The 19,245-nt window shown below is 38.2% G+C and overlaps 1 protein-coding gene across 2 annotated transcripts in view; it reads left to right on the top strand.

The window, feature by feature from the left end:
- The window catches only part of USP6NL (USP6 N-terminal like), a 112,960-nt gene that overhangs the window by 67,686 nt on the left and 26,029 nt on the right, over positions 1-19,245 (top strand). For both annotated transcript variants that reach the window (XM_009086901.4, XM_018910378.3), the window contains 3 exons: positions 4,293-4,332; positions 8,769-8,849; positions 17,437-17,544. In XM_009086901.4, the coding sequence (XP_009085149.1) occupies positions 4,293-4,332; positions 8,769-8,849; positions 17,437-17,544 (229 nt within the window). The remainder of the gene's footprint in view (positions 1-4,292; positions 4,333-8,768; positions 8,850-17,436; positions 17,545-19,245) is intronic.

Below are 19,245 nucleotides of genomic sequence, written 5' to 3'. Positions count from 1 at the left end.
TGTAATTGACTTTTTAATTAGATGACTTGTGTGTATGACAGTTATTCCCACAAATATTTCATGATAACAAGCCCCAAAGTTCTTCACAGTGCCCTGGTCGGTTCCAAAATAGAAATTGAGAAATAAAAAGACAACATACCAAAAGATTTTGAGCATTACAGTTGTTCAGGCAATTAAGCTTTGTAGTATTTTGGTCTTATTGTGGTCATTTTTTGCCACTTTTTTTTCCCCAATGAAAATTTTGTTGTTAGACCTTGTCCAACTTGTAACTGTGAAGTAATGAATTGATCCTCTGGAATCTGGAGTTCTGGTGTGACTGGTGTACCAAGGTTGATTATTGCACTAAATATCTTCCTCAACTGAATCTGCAAAGAACAGAGGAAGCTTTACATTTCTTAAACTTAAGCCAAACCAGCCAGAAACAGGAAAATGCTGTGATTTGAGTCAGCAGGGAGCATACTTGGGATTCAAATACAAATGTAGGAGAAGAATAAATCTGTTGAGTGTGTAATGTAAGAAAGTCTTTCCTTGTGTTTGTATTGAATGAATACATCAAAGTGCTCTTCAAAGATTACTGATTTAAGCAGCAGCAGTGGGTAGGGGACTGTAAGCTTGTTAAGTCTTAGACTTTTCAATTTATTTCAACTACCACTGTTGCTCAAGGAGACTAATTACAACACATGCTGTAATGGTCAAAACCATATTAATGTCTGCATATTTAATGTTCTGAAGTCGCAGATGATTATCCATTTGACATCATTTTTTTTAGAGTTTTCTTGAAGCATTCATGAAAACCTGTGTTAGCTATTGTGGTGGACTTAAATATTTAAGATCCATTCACCTCTTACAACATAATAAAAAAAGGCACTTTCAGTCAGGTCTAATAAATGAAGTCTTGTCTTTTACCTTAGACCTCAGCAGGAGGTGGAAGTAGTCCAGACTGAAAGATGGGAGGATGGCTTTGGCTGCAGATAACCACCAGTGAGGACCATGGGTACAGATCCTGAGTTCCAGTCAGATCTTGGAGTCCAGTATTTACTTTCTTCCAGTGAGACATCTTTGAGGAACCTCATAGTAGGGTGACTATCAGGCACCTCACTGTAGTTGGGATTTGATCTTGCAGTGGTCTGTAGCTCCCAGACCTGGAGAGGAGATCTTCAGCCTTTTCTCTCAGTGCTGTGACTGCAGAGCTGCTTGGCTCAGAGCCCTGAGCTGCTGTTGGGATCCCACCTGGCTGTACTTGGGAGCTCTTCATGGCAAGGTACAGATCAGGGGTAGTGATTGTTAATTCCTGTCTTGTTCAACAGCTGACTTTACCTATTCAGATTTTCTTTAGTAGAGACAGCAGAGTGTAAAGATCTCATTTCTGCTGAGTGAGACCTTATTTTCATGACTTCAGTTAAAAGTATCCCTGTGACTTCTCTCTTGGATATCCTGGATCGTATGGTTCCAAACTAATTATGTTAATCAGTTCTGTTCTCTCTGGATCCCCTAAATGAATATTACTTCAACTATTAAAGGAAAATAGTCATCTTAGGGCAGGATATTGCTATATTATGTTAATACTGTTCACTATTTCCCTTTATTATTTGGTGAAGTATGCTGATCCATGGAGAAATGAAAGTTTAAACAGACTGGGAATGCTTGGAGAGGATTCCTTTTTAAAAGAAGTAATTAAGGTGTAACAATATTAGATTGGCTTGGCTGGGGAAGGAAGGAAAAGATGCATCATTATAAAGAAGAAATAGAAGGTACAATAAAATAACAGATTCGCAGACATTAATTGATTTTGTGTCTGATTCTACTTAATAAAAGAAAATCTCTAAGGTTTCTGCATAGAAAACACACTAAATGGAAATACATTTGTTTCAAGTACTACCTTTAGGGGCTTTGCACTGAAAAGCCTGCACTGCTTTTCCTGCAGTCCTTGCAGGTAGATTTTAATGTTTATATATGTGAGGAAAGGGGCATAGTTGATACCATTTTGTTAATGGAGAGGGAGATCTCCAGGAGCTCCTGCATGTCCAGTGAGTTCCTGAGCAGCCCCTGGCAATTCATTTGGCTTCTGTGCTGTTTGCCAGGTGCTCAGCAGCATCTTGGGGAATAAAAACAGGGGGCTGCCTTAATGTGCTGCTGTGGAATGTCAGTGTAGCAGCTCAAAAAAATAATGAACGATCTGGGCATAAATGTGATGTTGGATTAATCTGGTATCTGCTTCCCAGGATGTGAGGGCAGCCTTTTCCTACTCAGGAGGTTCAGCCATGCCTTTTCTTTGTACACTGATGATAACTTGCAAAATTAGCAAGGAGCCATTCCTTAATAAATCACTAGAACTCATTCCTCCTTTGTGAAAAATAAGATTTGATTAATCTTTCATGTGCTCAGCTTCCATGCCAGTGTGAGGAGAAGCTGTCAAGTGGTACCAGTTCAGCAGAGGAGCTGCTGTGGCCACTGTGAGTCCACGGGGATGTGGAGCTGGCAGATCCTTGCCTTGCAGGCAGCACTGCAGGAAAAAGGGTTTGTTGTGTGCCCAGCCAGCTGCTGGTGTGACCTCGTGGGGCTGGAAGAATGAGGCTGCTGTGGGAGGCTGGTGGAGGGTAGGTAGGGCCTGCAACTGTCACTGAAGAATTGGAAATTTTAAGTGATGTGAGAAGGCTTAGCAGTCTTTGTGCATCAAACCAAACAACAACAACCCCAAGTGGATTGTGTTATATATTGAATTTTTTCTTCCCCTTTGCTTTTGCTTTCCACTTCAAGTAAGCTTTCTAGAATTTCTAGGTGATACTTGGCATACAAAGGGCCTGCTTTCAGCTGATTTAGTTATATGAGAGCATGCTATACAATACTATAATTTTGTTAACATTTACAACTAACACTGATGAGAGGCTGTTTCTAGTGCGTTAAATGTATATCAAGAGTTTTTTTGATTATGTTGTTATTCAGCAAGAAAACTTGCAGATATTTGTTAAGTGCTTCTAAATGAACAAATTATGCTTTTTGCAGTGCTCCTCAAAAGCAACAGTCTTGGTTTTAAAATTAGTTTCTGAGCTGTGGACTGGAAAATTTGACTTGTGTGTAGTGTGTGTATTGACTTGTGTGTGTTGTTAGACTTGTCTGTGAAGGTGTTGATAGGAGCAAGTTTTTCCATTAGATGAAGTGGTTCAAATGTATTTCTTCATTCTGTATTTCTTTATTCAAATGTAACTTCTGAATCTGAAACAGCATCTTATAAATGCAATGAGATTGAATACGATTCAAGTGTTTTGCATCAGTGTTCTTACACTGACTGCAGCCTTCACTGCTGTAGCCTTCACCAAGGTCACCCTTGCACAGAGTGGGATTCAGGTCTAAAATACTGGTGGTTAATAGCTTCTCTGTAGAAAGCTATACTGATGTAGGTATGAGGTTTTTTTCATAATATCAGGACTCAGTAGGAGCTTTTAAAAGTATTTCACGTGTTTCCTGTGTTTTAGTCCCTTTTAAACATGGTTTTGTTGGGTGTGTTATTTATCTGACCCCAAGAGTAGAAGGGAGTTGCTTGTTACAATTGAGCTGCTGTGTTTTCAGAAGCTGCAGGGGAAGGCAGGCTCTCTTGGCATCGAGATGGTCCAGTTAGTTTTGAGAGGAAAAGCACAAATTTCTTTGCTATGAAAAACAGAAGTCAGAGGCCTCAGAATGAAATGAAAGGAATGGAAAGTCTGAAGATTTATCAGGTCAAAGGTTGCTCTTCAAGCTTTCAAATTCCTAAGCTGCCTTTTTAGGCATAGGGTAAGAAGTGAGAAGACTTTTAATTTTTAGTATTAATTAGGTACCTAGTAACAAAACTAATTTCTTTTTCTGCTACTTCCTGCTTGTTACTTAGAGTGAGATTTGTAGTTTTGAGAACCTGTGAGTTAGCTTTCCTAAGTCAAGCAAAGTCTCAATGCCTTTCCTTGAGCTCAGTAGTGAAGCTTTTTTTTGTTGGTAAGCAGCTAACAATAGTATGGTCAAAGAAAACAAAGCAAGAATCATTAGGGTTTCAGTTCAGTAGGACAGCACAGAGTGCTTTTACAGAAAAAAAAAGTTTTTTTGAACTATGCAATGTTTTTTTTAATTTATGCAGCTACTTTGATTTAAAAATCCTAGTTCTGTACTTAAAATATTAGTTGTTTTTGTTCAGAATTCTTGTTCAAATTCTTGTTCACTTTTTACTACAAATTGCTGGTGTAAGTGCTGACTTGTAAGAGCCTATAGAGAAATGATTTTGTGCCAAGAACAACCAAGACTAATATAAACTTTGTCTTTGTTTTCAGTCCAGAGGAGCTTCCTGTCCATGATGCGGTGATAGAAAAGGTAAGTCTGCTGTCCTCCAGGTTTTACTAGTAAGTAAACATTTACAGATTTACAGCTTTTAAAAATATAAATCATTGTGAAATGAGTCTATGAAGCATTTTATTATTAATGAGTCTATGAAGCATTTTACCCAGGTGTGTGCTGCTGTCCTGAGGAGCATGGGCTGATTTGCTCCATTGGGAAATGGTGACAAATATCCTGTGCCATGAGGGTGTAATGCTGAGTTGCTGAGCTGGGTATATTTCAGAAGTGCAGGTCCTGTTGGCAGCTGCTGCAGGTCCTAGTCCAAAAATCCTTCTGCTGCTGAAGGGTTCTGGAGAAGTAGCTGGACAACTGATGTGTTAGGAATGTGAAAAAATAATGGAGAACTCAATTTCTGCTTATCTGGGCCTAGTTACTGTTGGTATTTCTCCTTGGTCAGTCAGGTCTGTTGTTACCTCCAAGACCAAACCAAATCAGAAAACTCTGTCAAAGTATTTAAAGTTGTATGTTTAAGTTGTCCCTCTTGGCTGCACAAATCAGTAGAATACATGGAAAAAGGATGGAATGACTTATTTCAAGGCTGCTCAGCTCTTTGAGTGTTAAGAGCATCAGTGCTTCTGAAAATTAATTATTTTGTGCTTCAATTATATACTGAAGCTAGTAAGAGATGCTTACTGTGAAAGAGTAGAACTTGTAAGTCTCTTTTGTTTTGCCTTGATTAATGTGTAGTTTTGCATACACAGCCTGAAATAGTTGCCTTTTCCTGCCATGTTTCATTACATTTAATAACACAGTGAGTGTATGTATAATTTCATTTCCATCAGAAGGACACAGCAGGGAGGGTAAGTCTCTGAGCAGAAATATTAGGCAGCTTGCAGCTACTTTGGTAGATGTGTTTTGAATTCTGATTCACTGTGCCTTTGTAGTTAGCCTTAAATTATTTGAGGGAAATAGTGTCTTAGTTCTCTGTCCCAAATTCTGTTTCTGCTGTCTCTAAGTGTCATCACAGAAACTGTATTTATGGAGTCAGTGTTAAATTGCAAGTCTAGTGTGTTTTAATAATCATCCAGTGATGCTCCTGCATTAGACTTCTGGTTACACTCCTGATGGTATCCTGACCTCTGCTGGTCTGAGCTTTATCTGGCTCCTGTCAGAATCTGCAATTTTCAAGATACCATCCATAAGGATTACTGTGTTATGTTAATGTAGGCTAAGATTAAAAGCTTTCTGCACAATATCTTTTGAAGTCACTGGGCAGAACTGTTTATGCTTTCCTCTTGCCTTGTGAATTTTAAAAAATATTCCAAACTCAAGTTTTCATATCATTTGGAACTTATGTAAAAGGTTGATATCCTTGTGAATTTGGAATCTGTTCTTCAGATACCAAACACCTCTTGAGCTGGTACTTCTGTGTGTGTATTTGTGTGTGTGTGTATTTTTGGTCATAATACCTTTACTCTGCATTAACAGTACTAATTACTCATTTTGGTGCTTCATTACTTTGCTGCACATTTGATGCCTTAAATGCATCAAATCATTGTCCTCCATTATGAACTACTTAACCTTGAGATAAATAATCCAGCACATCTCAGATAAGACAAGGGGAGGAAAGATTTTTCTGGAGGAGGAAAGGAGCCAGAGAACTGACCTCAGGAAATCTGGAGCCTGGGTCTGATTTTGAAGTTTGTGAAATGTTTTGCAAGTAATTTTCAGTTAGGTTTTGTCATTGGTTTACTTGATTATAAATTCTCTGGGGAGCAGTTCAGCAAGTTCTGGTTTTGTGGGAGGTTTCTGCTGAAGCATTGCTTTAAGCCTCAGCCCCTGGCACTGTGCTCTCCAGGAAGGTGGAGTGCTGCACATGAGAGGGATGCTTAGCAATTTCATGATTTTTGTGCTTTCACCAGTGCATTGTTTACTGACATGAGACTAGGAAACCAGCTCTGCTTCAATTAGGGATTCTGTTACTCCCAATGGCAAAAATGCTTCAAAGTGTAAAATGTACTCAGAAGACAGATAAATGGATTTTTTTTTTTTTTTTTTTTTTGGTGACAGCTACATGGAACTTGTCTGAAAGAGCAGTAGCAGCATCCCTCTGCTCTGCAATGAGCTGCCTCAGATCTGTCTGTGTTTTCAGTGTTGTACCTGTTAGACATAAAAGTGAACATAATTCAGACAGGAAAAGAAATAGCTAAAAGTTTTCAAGAACTGAACACAAAAATAATTGCTATTTTGACTACAGTAGCATCACTAGAGAATGGGTAAATTGACACAAAGACATAAAAGCTTGAACAAACATACAATGAAGTGAGCTTCTGGCTCCAAAGACCAAAAATCTTGAAAGCAGATCAAACATACAAACAAAAAGACTGTGGAAGCAGATAGGGTTTTATTTTTCTTACCAATTACATGAACAACCTGTTGAGAGCAGAGACCTTTCCTGACTTCCTGTTATTCCTGCAGGAATAAAAACTATGCCTAAGGAAAAGCTGCTTTAAGAGATGTTGAAAATGCTGGCTGCTTAAAGGGGTTGCAAGTGTGAAGGAGAATCAGAAATAGTGTTGTGACATCTTGGAAACAATAGTTTTTCTAGCCTTCCCCTCTAAAAAGTCTTAAGAAATATCTTTTTTTAAATATATAAAAGGCTTTTATTTGAGGTATTGAATTTGAGATATTGCCCAATACAGCCAGAACCTGAACAGGAATGTGGGCAGTTGATTGCATCATGAGTACTTAGGTAAGGTTGAAAGAGTAGGGGCACTTCTTTTCCCCATTACGTTTTTATGCTTGTGTCAGGCTTACAGAATTTGAATTCAAACAAAAAATAACTTGAAAACCCAAACCAACTTATTTACAGGACATTTTGTGGCCCTATCATACATAGTTGGGGTGGACCTAAACTTCATCAAGTTATACATCTGCTAATGCAAGGCTTTGAGCTTCTGGATTCAAGTTCAGGAGGATAAAGAAGCCCACTTGATTGCATTGATAGCCAAGAAAGAATGCACAAATTCTGATGGGTAAAAGCTAGGAGTAAAATTAGGATTCTCTTGGGACAGTAAGTAGTAATTTTCTTTTATATTCCCCTCAACATTTTGGATGCAATTGACTTTATAAATACTTAATGAAAGTATTTATAACTTTTCAGTATCCTGCAGAGCTTTAAAATTAAACTTTTACATTGTTACCAGATTGAATCACTAACCATGTGAATATACTTCTTGTCTTTATTAATCCCTGAATTTGAAGTTGGAGGTAGAGGGGCTGTCCTTTACAATAAAATACGAAATACTTTTTCATATTCAACTCTGAAGAAAAAGCAGTAGACACACACATTCATTTTTGTGCTTTAACCTTTCCAGTCTGGTTCTTCTGCTCCAAAGCTTTATGAGAAAGTTGAAACAGTCTCATTAAAAACATGTAACAACACACAGCTAACTATTAACTTTGTATTATAATCAGAGATACTTTGCAAAATGTAAAACTGAGCTCAAAAGAAGTGCTTCAAGTCTTATCAGTGGAGCTAACAAAATACAGATTTTTCATTGTGCGGTGCCAAAGTGCCTTGAAATTCAGTGGGCTAAGATGGCTGATTCCAAGTGCTTGTTTGGTTCCCAAATTTGAGAAGTTGATGGCAACTCTAGCAATATTTTTGTAGACAGAAGGGCACTCTCTAAGGTAGTAGGGCTGTACTTGCTAGACTACTTAATGTAACTATTTATTTTGAGAAAATGGGGTTTGTTTTGATTTGGATTCTCATTCTGTCACTTTGTTACTAAAATATTCTTGTCAGTAATAAAATTTAAGCTAATAGATCCTCAGAAGAAATCCTTGATGTTAGGTTACAGGGTAATTCAGGTGAAAATGTGCCTGAATTCTTCAGGAGAGGAATTATGGCAAGGATTTCTAGTTTTTAATGTCTAAAAATTAAAGCTTATTCCCACTTCTGCTCCTGCACTGTCACTTTTACATGCATTTGTTTTTGTTCATTTTTAACTGTGTGCCTTTTAAGAAGGGATGGTTTGTGTGATCATTTGCAAACAGAAGCTAATGATTTTGAGGGCAAGTCTGGGAAAAGAAGATCATTTCAGAGACAACTAACTTTTAAGTGGCTTGCAGCAGAAATTATTTGCCTGAAAACTGAGTATAAAAACAAATGGAAGTTTTGTTGGTTTGGTGGTTTTTTGGTTTTTTTTTGGTAACTTGCCAAATATGTAAAAAAGAAACTTCTATTGTACTTAACCCCTTTTTATAACATACAATTCATCCATAGTGCTGAAAATAAGAGTTTCTGCTTGGTTTTTTGGATGTTTTAAATGAACTCTTTGCTGTTCTCAGATGACTGAATATAAAATTCATAATGCTCTGTTAAACTTTTTCTTGTTCTTTTTAAAAAAACATAGACAACTTTAAATGCATATGTTGTAGAGATACTAAAATTTTCTTATCCTTTTCAGCAAAAGAACCTTGAAATTGAAAGAACTACAAAATGGCTTAAGATGCTAAAAAGCTGGGAAAAATACAAGAATAGTGAGAAGGTAAAATTCTGCATGTTTTTGTCATTGGCTGTCATTTTGTAAAGAATGTATACCCTGAAATTAGATTGCCTGTGTTTGATATCTGAAAAAAAAACCATCCCTACACTGAAAGGATAAGCTATTTTGTTCTTCCAAAATGCAATAATACCCTATAACCCAATAGTAATTACCCAACAAAATTGGTGATCAAATGCAAGGAATTGTGTTCATGTGTGCAGAATAATTTTGGAGAGAGTGGGTCATGTCAGGTGTGCCATTAGATGCTAAATTCATTTTACTTGATTTAAAACCTAGTGGGGACTTCCATGTGAGCAGTTTATTTGCTGGAATTGTAGTCTTGGTCATCTTAAAATTATGGAAGAATTTCAGCTGGAAAAAAATTTGCTGGAGAGGCTGTACTCCCAACACTGGGCTCTGGTGGGGGAGAGGTTTTATAGCAGGTCTTGTGGCTGTTTGGTGGATAATGCACAGAATCCCAAACTCAGATTCCTTCTACTCTTCAACACAGCTTAGGACTTGTGTTAAGCTGCCTTAACACAAGACAGCTGTCATTGCATTTTCTGTTGGGGCTTCTGTTGGTATAGCTCAGAATCTAGAAAGTCCATTTCCTTAAAATATTATGTGAATGCATGAAGAATAATTACTTGTTCCCCAAGTTTTTCTTATAATCCTACTTTTTGTCCTGCCATTTTCTCTGGCAGGAGAAATTAGGGGACTTAACTGTTGTGACTTTGTTTCTTTGTTTTGTAGCAGTAAGGATATTTTAAGATCAAATATGTTCCCAAGTCAAAGGGACAATAAAAACCCCTCCATAACAGTTGCTTTGTTTGCAAAGAGAATGTTAAATATGACCTTTCAGGTAACCCAGTAACCACGTGTCATCTGAGCAGCAGTGGTTGTGCTCTTCAGCCATTGGTGACATCAGTCCACGAGACAGTGACTTAAATAAATAATCCTCTCTTCCCCAGGCATGCAGAAGGACTGGCAGATCAGCTGAGCAGAAAGAGTTTCAGTTCATGTAACAAATTATAGGCTGAACTATAAATAGGGGCCAGAATAATTCAATATGTTCATAAAGGGATGAACTTCACTTGAGGCTAGGAAAAAATTTCACTCATTGTGGAACTCTAGTGAAGCACATGAGGTTTAAAAAACAAGGGTGTTTTCTTTATGCGCTCTCACATCTGATGTGCTAAGTGAACCAGAAGATACACAATAAAGAATCAGCTGACTCCTTCTCCTGAGCATCCACTGGAAAGCCAGACATTATTTGTCACTGCTCTTTATGGAAAGCCTGGCCATATTCTCAGAGATGTGCAAAACTCACAATTAAAGGCAATTTTATCTGGAAGTGCATTGGAAGAATTCACCAGCTTTTCAAGCTCACATTCTTGAAGCATGGAAGGAGTAGTTGCAGGAACAGTTCCTGAGTCTTGTTTTCTGCCTTCACTTGACTGGATAAAGTGGTTAATGTTAGAGGAACAAATTGCTAAAGAAAATGAACAGCCTGTGTGTTATAAGACTCACATCACCTGACACTGCCATGGTTTCTGTGCAGTCAGGCTGCTCCTGAAATAAGTATTCTTTAGAAACAGCACTGAAGGGAACACTGCAGCAACAACAACAGTAACAATGTTATAGGATTATAGATTATAATTGTACTGATGGCTTGGTTTTGGAAAATGGCACATTGAGACATGATTGTGCTCTTAAGTAGGTAGGGAGGGAGACTCAGAGAAAGTGATGGTCCCAGGTATGCACAAAATACAGGACTTTGGACAGCCTGTTTGTGATGAGCCTTCATAATAAGAGACTTTGCCTTGAAGGAATCTGTTCATACTGTACACATACTGTAAATGAATCCATATATTTGATTCCATTATCCCAAACTGTCATCTGCTTAATTGCAAACTACAGTTTTCATACAATACTCTTGCAGAGCTGCCTATAGGCTGCTTCTGAACTTTTTTTCTTCCTATTAACTTCCCAAAGAAAATTAATGAGAAAACGTTAAAACAGTGATGAGTGTATGTGTGCATTTGAGATGCTTCACTTTACATCTTCTCCTGGTCTTGACTGCTGACGAATATATATATATATATATAAAATATATATATATATATATATATATATATATACAAGGATGGATGGATAGATAGGTAAAAGAAATAGATGAGGCATCTGGAACCTTGACACAGTTTTCCCATTAGAACTCTTGTGCTAAACCTTGTAAGAAAGATGGGGTGGGAAATAAAGATGAGGAATGTATGCCCATGAGGAACTGGAAAAAGATGGAAGAATTGTCATATTGAGACCAGAAATGGCCAGGCTCTTCCATATTTGGGTAATAGTTTAGAGGTAGTGAAGTATGATGTAATAAAGTGAGCTCTTGTACAGCTCCATAACAGTGTAGAATCACAGAGTCATGGAATAGCCTGGGATGGAAGGGATCTTATTGATCTTCAAGTTCCAGTCCCCTGCCATGGGCAGGGCCACCTTCCACTAGACCACCTTCCTCAGAGCCCCATCCAAATTGTCCTTGGACGTTTGCTGGAATGGGGCAGCCACAGCTTCTCTGGGAACCTGTGCCATGGTCTCTCCACCCTCAAAGGGAAGAATTTCTTCCTTATCTAGGAGGTTTTCTTGTTGCCTGTATGTCCTTGGCCATATGTGATCTCACCAGGGCTTCAGCTCTCTAGCTGGTCCCTGCCTGCTTGGACAATCTCTGTGTATTCCTCCAAACTGCCTGTCCTTGCTTCTTCCCCATAGGCTTTCTTTTTCTGTTTGAGATTGTCCAGGCACTCCTGTTCATTCATAAAGGCCTCCTGGTGCTTTTGTCTGACTTGCTCTTTGTGTATAAAACTCCTTGATTCCTGTGTGGTTATTTAGGCATCTCTTTCAGTGGAGTTTTTATGGCTCTTACGGATACCACTCTGAAGTATGAAACTGCCCTTGTGTCTTTGCTTGATTGATATTTGTCAAAATAAAGCTTTCATCTCCCCATCAGTCATTTCTTATGCAGGAAGTGTCACAGAGCAGCAAAGTTTGTGTTTCAGCATGGTCCTTCTCTATTTGTGCTTTTATTTCCTATTTGTATTCTGCTGCTTAGTAGTTCAGGGTACAATCAGCCACCCACAGATAGTAAATCCTTCCTGGCTTAGTATGATCATAACTTTCAGGAAAGATTAAATAAAACTGTTATATGTTGTATTCCCATTTGAGTATTTCCACCAAAGTATTTCTGTCTTTCCCTGTCTGCCTTCATCTATCTGTGATTGAAGTTGCCTAAATTGAAGGGGAAAGGAAGAAGAGAAACAATCAGGGTAGCTGCCATTTCCAGCTGTTCTGGCATTCACACACAGTGTAATAATCAAGTCTCCAGTTCGTTTGGAGTCTGAACACAGAGCCTTAATGAAAAACCCTCTTTGAATTCCTGAGATTTTTGAATGAGATGGAGCAACTCTTCTGTTTGCACTTTTTCTTCCTGTTTTGCAACCCACAGAAGCTGAAGAACCTCTAAAGGCAGCAGCCTTTATAAATATATTTTCTTTTCATTATAAATATACTTTCTTGTGAGACTTCAGATTTTAATTCTTATGCTTCTCATCACAGATTCTTTTTGAGGTGGCAGAGTCCCTTTGCTACTTGTGCAGCTCTGCCTGACAGCTGAGAGAGTTTTATTTTTAAGAAAACCAACTTTATATCTTGGAGGAGCATTGAGGCCAGTTGCCACTCTTCAGGCCAGTGCTGTGTGACAGTGGCCTCATTTCTCTTTCCAGAAACCAGTTGGGTTCATGAGCTGGAGAGATGGGGGCCAGGGAAGGAAGGGGAGGTTGTTTATTTTCCAGGTGTTTTTGCATGTTGGACATTATGGCCTTCATTGAGATGATAGCTATTTTTTTTCTTGCTTTATAAGGGTTTTAGTTAATTTTGTATATTCTGTGTATTTATAGTCCAATTTGTTTTTGCATGAGAAGCTCCTTTGAATTCCCACATGATGGGGACTGATTTAGTGTCAGTTTCTCCTACCTACTTCAGGATCAACAATCTTATTAGTAATTGCAGGAGTTTGACTGCTGTGCTTGTCTGAATATCAGCTTAGATGTGCTACAGAATTTAAGCCTGTATTTTTATGTATCCTGTGTTTATATAATTATATGTATCCAGCATCACTTTGTTTTTTCTATGTCCTGTGCTGACAGGAACATCCCAGATCCCATAACCCCATTCTTTGAATGATGAATGTTTTTCTAAATTTGTCTTTTTATCTGAACTCTGAGTTTATGCATTTGTGCTTTGTTTTGAGTGGTTATCTTAAGAAAGCCTAAATCTGCACAAATTATTTAAAATTATTCAGTATTTCATCTTCCCAGAAGCAGAAGAAAAGAGTAACTTCCTGAATTTTCTACTTTCTGTTTGAATTATTAATTCAGAGAGGGCAGGAAAGTAGATGAGTGTTCTGCAAGTACATAGGTACAAACAGCATTTCTCAGCAGATGTTTTACCTGGTATTACATAAGGACATAAAAGACAGCAGAGGGCACTAGCATGGTGCTTATGGTAAGGACATTCAGCTAGCTAATAATCACTGTGCTCATTTATATTTTCTTTAACTGTTTGGTGACTGAATGATTATCAGAAATGAATTTTGCAGTGAAGTGTGTGTGAGTTCCCCCCTCACTCCCCAAGATGCAGCGCAGCTGTGTCATTTTCACAAAACTGCAGCATTGCACAGGGTCACAGAAAGGTTGGGCTTGGAAGGGACCTCTGGAGGTCACCTGGTCCAGCACCTGCTTCAGCAGGGCCACCTCCAGCTGCCCAGGACCGTGTCCTGATGGCTTGTGAGATTTCCAAGGCTGGAAACACCACAACCTGACTGGGTGACCTGTGCCACTGCTCTGTCACCCTCACAGAGAAAAAATGTTTCCTGATGTTCAAAGGGAATCTCCAGTGTTTCAGTTTGTGCCCATTGCCTCTGGTTGTGTGACTGGGCTCCCCTGAACAGAGCCTGGCTCTGTCCTTTTTGCACTCTCCTTTCAGGGTGGTGCAGAAGACAAATTGATAAGATCCCCCTGAGTCTTTGCTCCTGGCTAAACAGTCCCAGCCCTCTCAGCCTCTCCTCATGGCAAAGGTGGTAAAGTCTCATCATCTCTGTACCCTCTGCAATGTGTCCATGTCTGTCTTGAACTGGTATTGTATTTGCAGGGTCCCTCATGGCAGGGAGGAATGATGAATCTGACTCCATGTTCTCAGAAGGCTGATTTATTATTTTATGATACTATATTATATTAAAGAATGCTATACTAAACTATACTAAGGAATACAGAAAGGATACAGACAGAAGGCTAAAAAGCTAATAATGAAAACTCCTGACTCCTTCCAGAGTCCTGACACAGCTTGGCCCTGATTGGCCAAAGAGTGAAAACAACTCACATGAAACCAATGGAACAATCACCTGTGGGTGAACAATCTCCAAACACATTCCAGATGTGAGCACAACACAGGAGATGCAAATGAGATAAGAATTTGTTTTCCTTTTTCTCTGAGGCTTCTCAGTTTCCCAGGAGAAAATCCTGGATGAAGAGATTTTTCAGAAAATATGACTGTGACAAAGTGGACTCACTGTGCTGAGCAGAGGGAAAGGATCCCCTCCCTCAGCCTGCTAGGAAGGCTTTTGTCTGGTGCAGCCCAGGATACCACTGGTCATCTTTGCTTCAAGGGCACTGCCCCAGCTCCTGCTGAACTTGGTGTCCACCAGGATCCCCAGGTCCTTTTCTTCTGAGCTGTTTTCTGGCTGGTGACCCCTGGAATGTTCTGGTGCCTGGGGTTGTTCCTTCCCAGGTGCAGGACTTTGCACCTCTCCTTGTTGAACTCTCTGAGGTTCCTGGCAGCCCATTTCTCCAGGTTGTTAACCTCACTCTGGATGGCAGCACAACCCTCTTGGTGTATCATCACTCCTCTCAGTTTTCCATTGGATAGGAAATTTTTCACACTTGTTTCCATGTTCTTGTTTGTGCACTGGAGCCCATGCACTGGACTGACATTTCTCTCCTCTGTACCAGGTAGTGAAAGTCCTTGGTCTTGTGTTCTGTTGAGTCTGTAGGCAGGATCTGGTAGTGACTTGGGATGACTGAGAGCTTTTTCTCTGCCTCAGTAAAAGAATAGGTGGAACAGCAGAATCAGTTGAACACAGATTTAAAATGGTTTGCAAGAAGCTGTGAATGTTATTTGGGTTTATTCTGCCAGATAGTGAACAATTCAGAACTTAGCTACTGAAAATATTTGCTTTGCTCCTCTGGTTTGTTTTTTTTTTTATTTGTTTTGGTGGGGTTTTTTTTTTTTTTTTTTTTTTTTTTTTTTGTTTTTTTTTTTTGGCATAGCTGTAGTTGGCTGATGAAACTGTTCACCTCTCTGTCCTTTCTGCTCTTTATAAAGTTATGTTTGCAACTCACTTGTCAAACTTTTCTGTTAAAAGTGCTTCTACAGTTCTCTCTCTCAGTTTTTACTTACTGCTTTAAGGGCTCTTCTAGCATTTGGCTGTTTCAATCTAGGCAGTGCAGAAGATGGGAAAATTGTAAATGCCATGGACTCCTCTGAAACTTGAGATTCTTCTTCAGTTTTATTTTCCAAAAAGACCCCTCAACAACTCCACAATTTGGATGGATGGTTTGAAATGTCTTAATTCTGTTTGGATAAGAAGCTATTACTATAAAAGCTTATTTGTGGCCTTGTAAATCTTCCTGACCTTCTCCCAAAATACTAATTTGTACAACAACAGTAGTCTTGAGAATTTATTTTTCAACCAGTTGTCTTCATTAATAACCTTTTGTTCTTGGAGACATTTGAAAATGAGTTACAAAATTATAATTAGCTGACAAAAATGTTGTGAAGGCACCCTGTTGCTGCATATGGGTTTGAGGAATAAAACTACCTGTCACTGAGGACACAGATCACTGCATGTTTTTTCCATAGTTTTCTTCCAGATTTCCAGAAAAGATATTGCAAATTTGGCTCATTCTGCTTTCCAGTAGACAGGCTAATATCTTGCTAGGACGACTCCTCTGCAGTTGGGGGTGTTTGGCTTTCAAAAGATTGAATTTTCTTCTCTCCCACAAGCAGGTACCTTGTGTCTGGTTTGAGACACACTGAAATGCTGTGTGACCTGAGCTCAGGGTATCCATCTAGAAGGCTGCTTTGGAGCTCTGTATGTTCTTCATCTTTACAGAAAAAACTCTACTGGCACAGCTGTGCTCACACTGCAAGTGTTGCTGCTTTAGCATTCTTTGTATTAATGCAGCAAAGTTTTCTTTATGAAGCACAACATTTTTTTTGTGGACAGCCTCCAGGATGGCTGTTGTATCTTATACAAGTTTATGCTTTTCATTTGAAAAAGAAACAAGGGAAGAAACTCATAACCTTACTTGTGCAAGAGTTAGAGATTCTGCAATCCAGACACAAATCCTTGCTGGCATTAAAGACACCTTTACAGAGCTGATATACTCCAAATGGCAGGAGAGTTGGAAATACACTGCAATGAGGGGTTCATTAATTTCCTAAAACTGGAGATGTGAAATATGTGAAAAGAAGAGCAGTCCTGTCTTTGAGGAGGACAGTGCTTTTAAAATATTTCTTACTGCAAACATAACTTTTATAAAAATGTTTAAAGAAGTGGCAGCTTTGTCAACTGAAATTTTTAAGGTCTAACTTCAACTGTGGGATAAACATGAAGAAAAAAATTGAAGAGTGGTTGTGTGTGGTTTGTTCTCTTTTAAACCTAATTGTCTCCCTGTGTAATCATTAAAATAATGCTAAAAACATAATTTCAGAAAAGTTCATTTTCTGTGTCACAGTTGTGACACAGAAAATGAAAATGTCTTAAATATGTCTTCAAAAGATGATAACACCTTTTTGTGTTCTTTTGTTGGTTTTTTTGCAAATGTTTTTATATGCATGTAGGAGATTGATTGTTAGTTTAGAAATAAAATGTGAGATCTGTGATTAGCTTTAGAAATGGCACATTCTGGTTTTTTTGTGATCTCACACTTTGTTTCCTTGCACACATACATTTGAGCATACTGTCATGATTTTAGAAGAATTAAAAAATCAGTTCTGCTTTTGGGTTTCTACTGATAATTTTTAAAGCTTTGTGATTTTGCTGCTTGCTTTTTTGCTATTTCTATTTATAGACTGTAATTACAGTGAGCTATTTGTGGCTTATCCTGAAATAGTGTTGCTAAGAATCTAATTTTTGGGATCTAAATTACAAAATTTGCTGAGCAAAGGTGATACAATTTGGATAGACCCTCCTACATGCAAAAGTCCTGGCTTGAAAACATCACCTGGGATGGTTTGGCCCATGTGTCTATTTTGTCCCTGTGCCTTTGGATTCTGGCAAGAGGTCCCAAATGGCACTGCTGGACACATTGTTCAAAATACACTGGAAAACTTTGTCCCCGGCAGGTCATCCCTTTCTTGGGGTGCTTGGTGTAATTCCATTTTTCTCTTTAGCATGTTGTGCATCACTATTCCTTTTACTCAGAGCATTGTAAATTGGGCTGCATTTTTACCTTCTTTTCTTTTTTTGCAGTTTCATAGGAGAATTTATAAAGGGATCCCACTGCAGTTGAGAGGGCAAGTCTGGTCCTTGTTGCTTGATGTTCCGAAGATGAAAGAAGAAATGAAAGACTTTTATAATGTGAGTTTGTAGAATTTCAACTAAATATTAATTTAAAAATACCATGCATTAAAGCTACAGTCTTCATTAAGCCTTTGCTGTAATGCAATGTTAAGAAAATTAATTAGAAATTACATTGCACTCTATTGCTTGTTTTGGCTAGGAAAAAGCTGAGCTAAGAATGAGTCTGAGTAGATGAGGATTCTTATGAAAGAAGATGGGTGTTGGTGTTGAAGTTATCTAAATTTTGGTGTCTGTTACCTTCCTCATATTTCTTGCTCTTTAGTCTAACAGGCTGCTTATTCTGACTGTTGTATTTTAAATTCCTCAATAAGACTAGTGGGAGATCCAAAGGAGGTATAACAGGTTATGTTGAATAATGTAGTTGTGAGAAAGAATGCCAAGTAAAATGAGATGCATTTAAAAATAGGTGGAATAATCTTCAGGAATTACTAATGTCATCTAATGCTTAATGTAAAACAAAGAAATGTTTGTAGTTCAGATACAGAAGTAGAAAGAGTTTCTTCCATCGTTATCTGATTTATTTGTGATATACTCATCTTGCTGCTCTCTATTTTCCTATTTCCTGAAGTGATACTAACAGTGCTCACTGCAAGTGTCACTTACAAACTGCACACCTTAAAGTCAGAAGGATAATAAACGTTTATTGTAGGTCAAATAGCTTCTTTCAGTTCTCTTTGCAGGGCAAATTTCAGTTCTTAACCTTCTGTCCTTCCTGTTTCTCAAACTTTTGGTACCTTTCTGCTCTTTCACATGTGAGAGATTGCAAGGGCTTAGGGTGCTTCTTTTTCTATATTCCATCATATCATAGGTGTTTAAAACTAGAAATTTTCCCTTTGCTGCTTTTCTGTCTGTCTGGGGGACAAATCATTCTGGGTGTTCAGTTTAAATTGTACTGAAAGGTGCACACATAGCTGAGATTGTGGTTGGTGTTGTGTTGGTTCAGTGACTTAAAAGTAATTCCTCATGTGCCTTAAGATTCTGGTTGTGTTCAACTGACTTGATGCATGTTATTGTTCCCTGTTTGACCCCTTTGTTATTATCATCTTTTACTTTACTCTTGTATTCTTGCAACTAGAGTCTGTAGAGTTTTGCCTTTTGATTGTCTGTGGTATTCTCTTATAGTCAGAAGTAATGTTTGAAAAATGCCATATTGAATCCAAGGTCTTGCAAACTCAACTTTTACTGACAGAAGTGAGAGTAAATGAATGAGAGTCAAGAGAAAATTATTCTAAGTGCAAAAAATAAGGTGTCAGTCTAAACCTGTGCAGGTTTCATAAGTATTCAATTACAAAAATGGATTTAATTATAAAACACTAAAGCAAGTGCTAAAGTAGACATATTCTACAGCTAAATTAGATTAGAACAGAAAGAGGAAATTACTAGAGAAATGTCCATTATCTATATTTAGATAATAACTGGCAGCTATGTAGCTATTACTTCTGCTACAGAAAAGACAGGAGAAGAATGAAAACCACACTAAATCGTTTGCTTGAAGTCTAGTCTAGAGCATTTGCATCTCAGGTTCCTGTTCCTGAGTAGCAAAATTAATTTTCTTTCTCTAGTGCTATGCCTCAGAAATGACAATAAAAAATTTAAAATTCTGAGGCAATCTTAAATATGGGTTGTGAATGATGTGTCAAAAAAAATGTGTATTACAGGATTGTTCTTTCTACATCTTTACTCTGTGGCTGTTTCTGA

This window comes from Serinus canaria, chromosome 1A, assembly GCF_022539315.1.
Source record: "Serinus canaria isolate serCan28SL12 chromosome 1A, serCan2020, whole genome shotgun sequence".
Classification (NCBI taxonomy): domain Eukaryota; kingdom Metazoa; phylum Chordata; class Aves; order Passeriformes; family Fringillidae; genus Serinus; species Serinus canaria.
The sequence above is the reverse complement of the archived record's forward strand: the minus strand, read 5'-3'. Positions and strand labels throughout refer to the sequence as shown.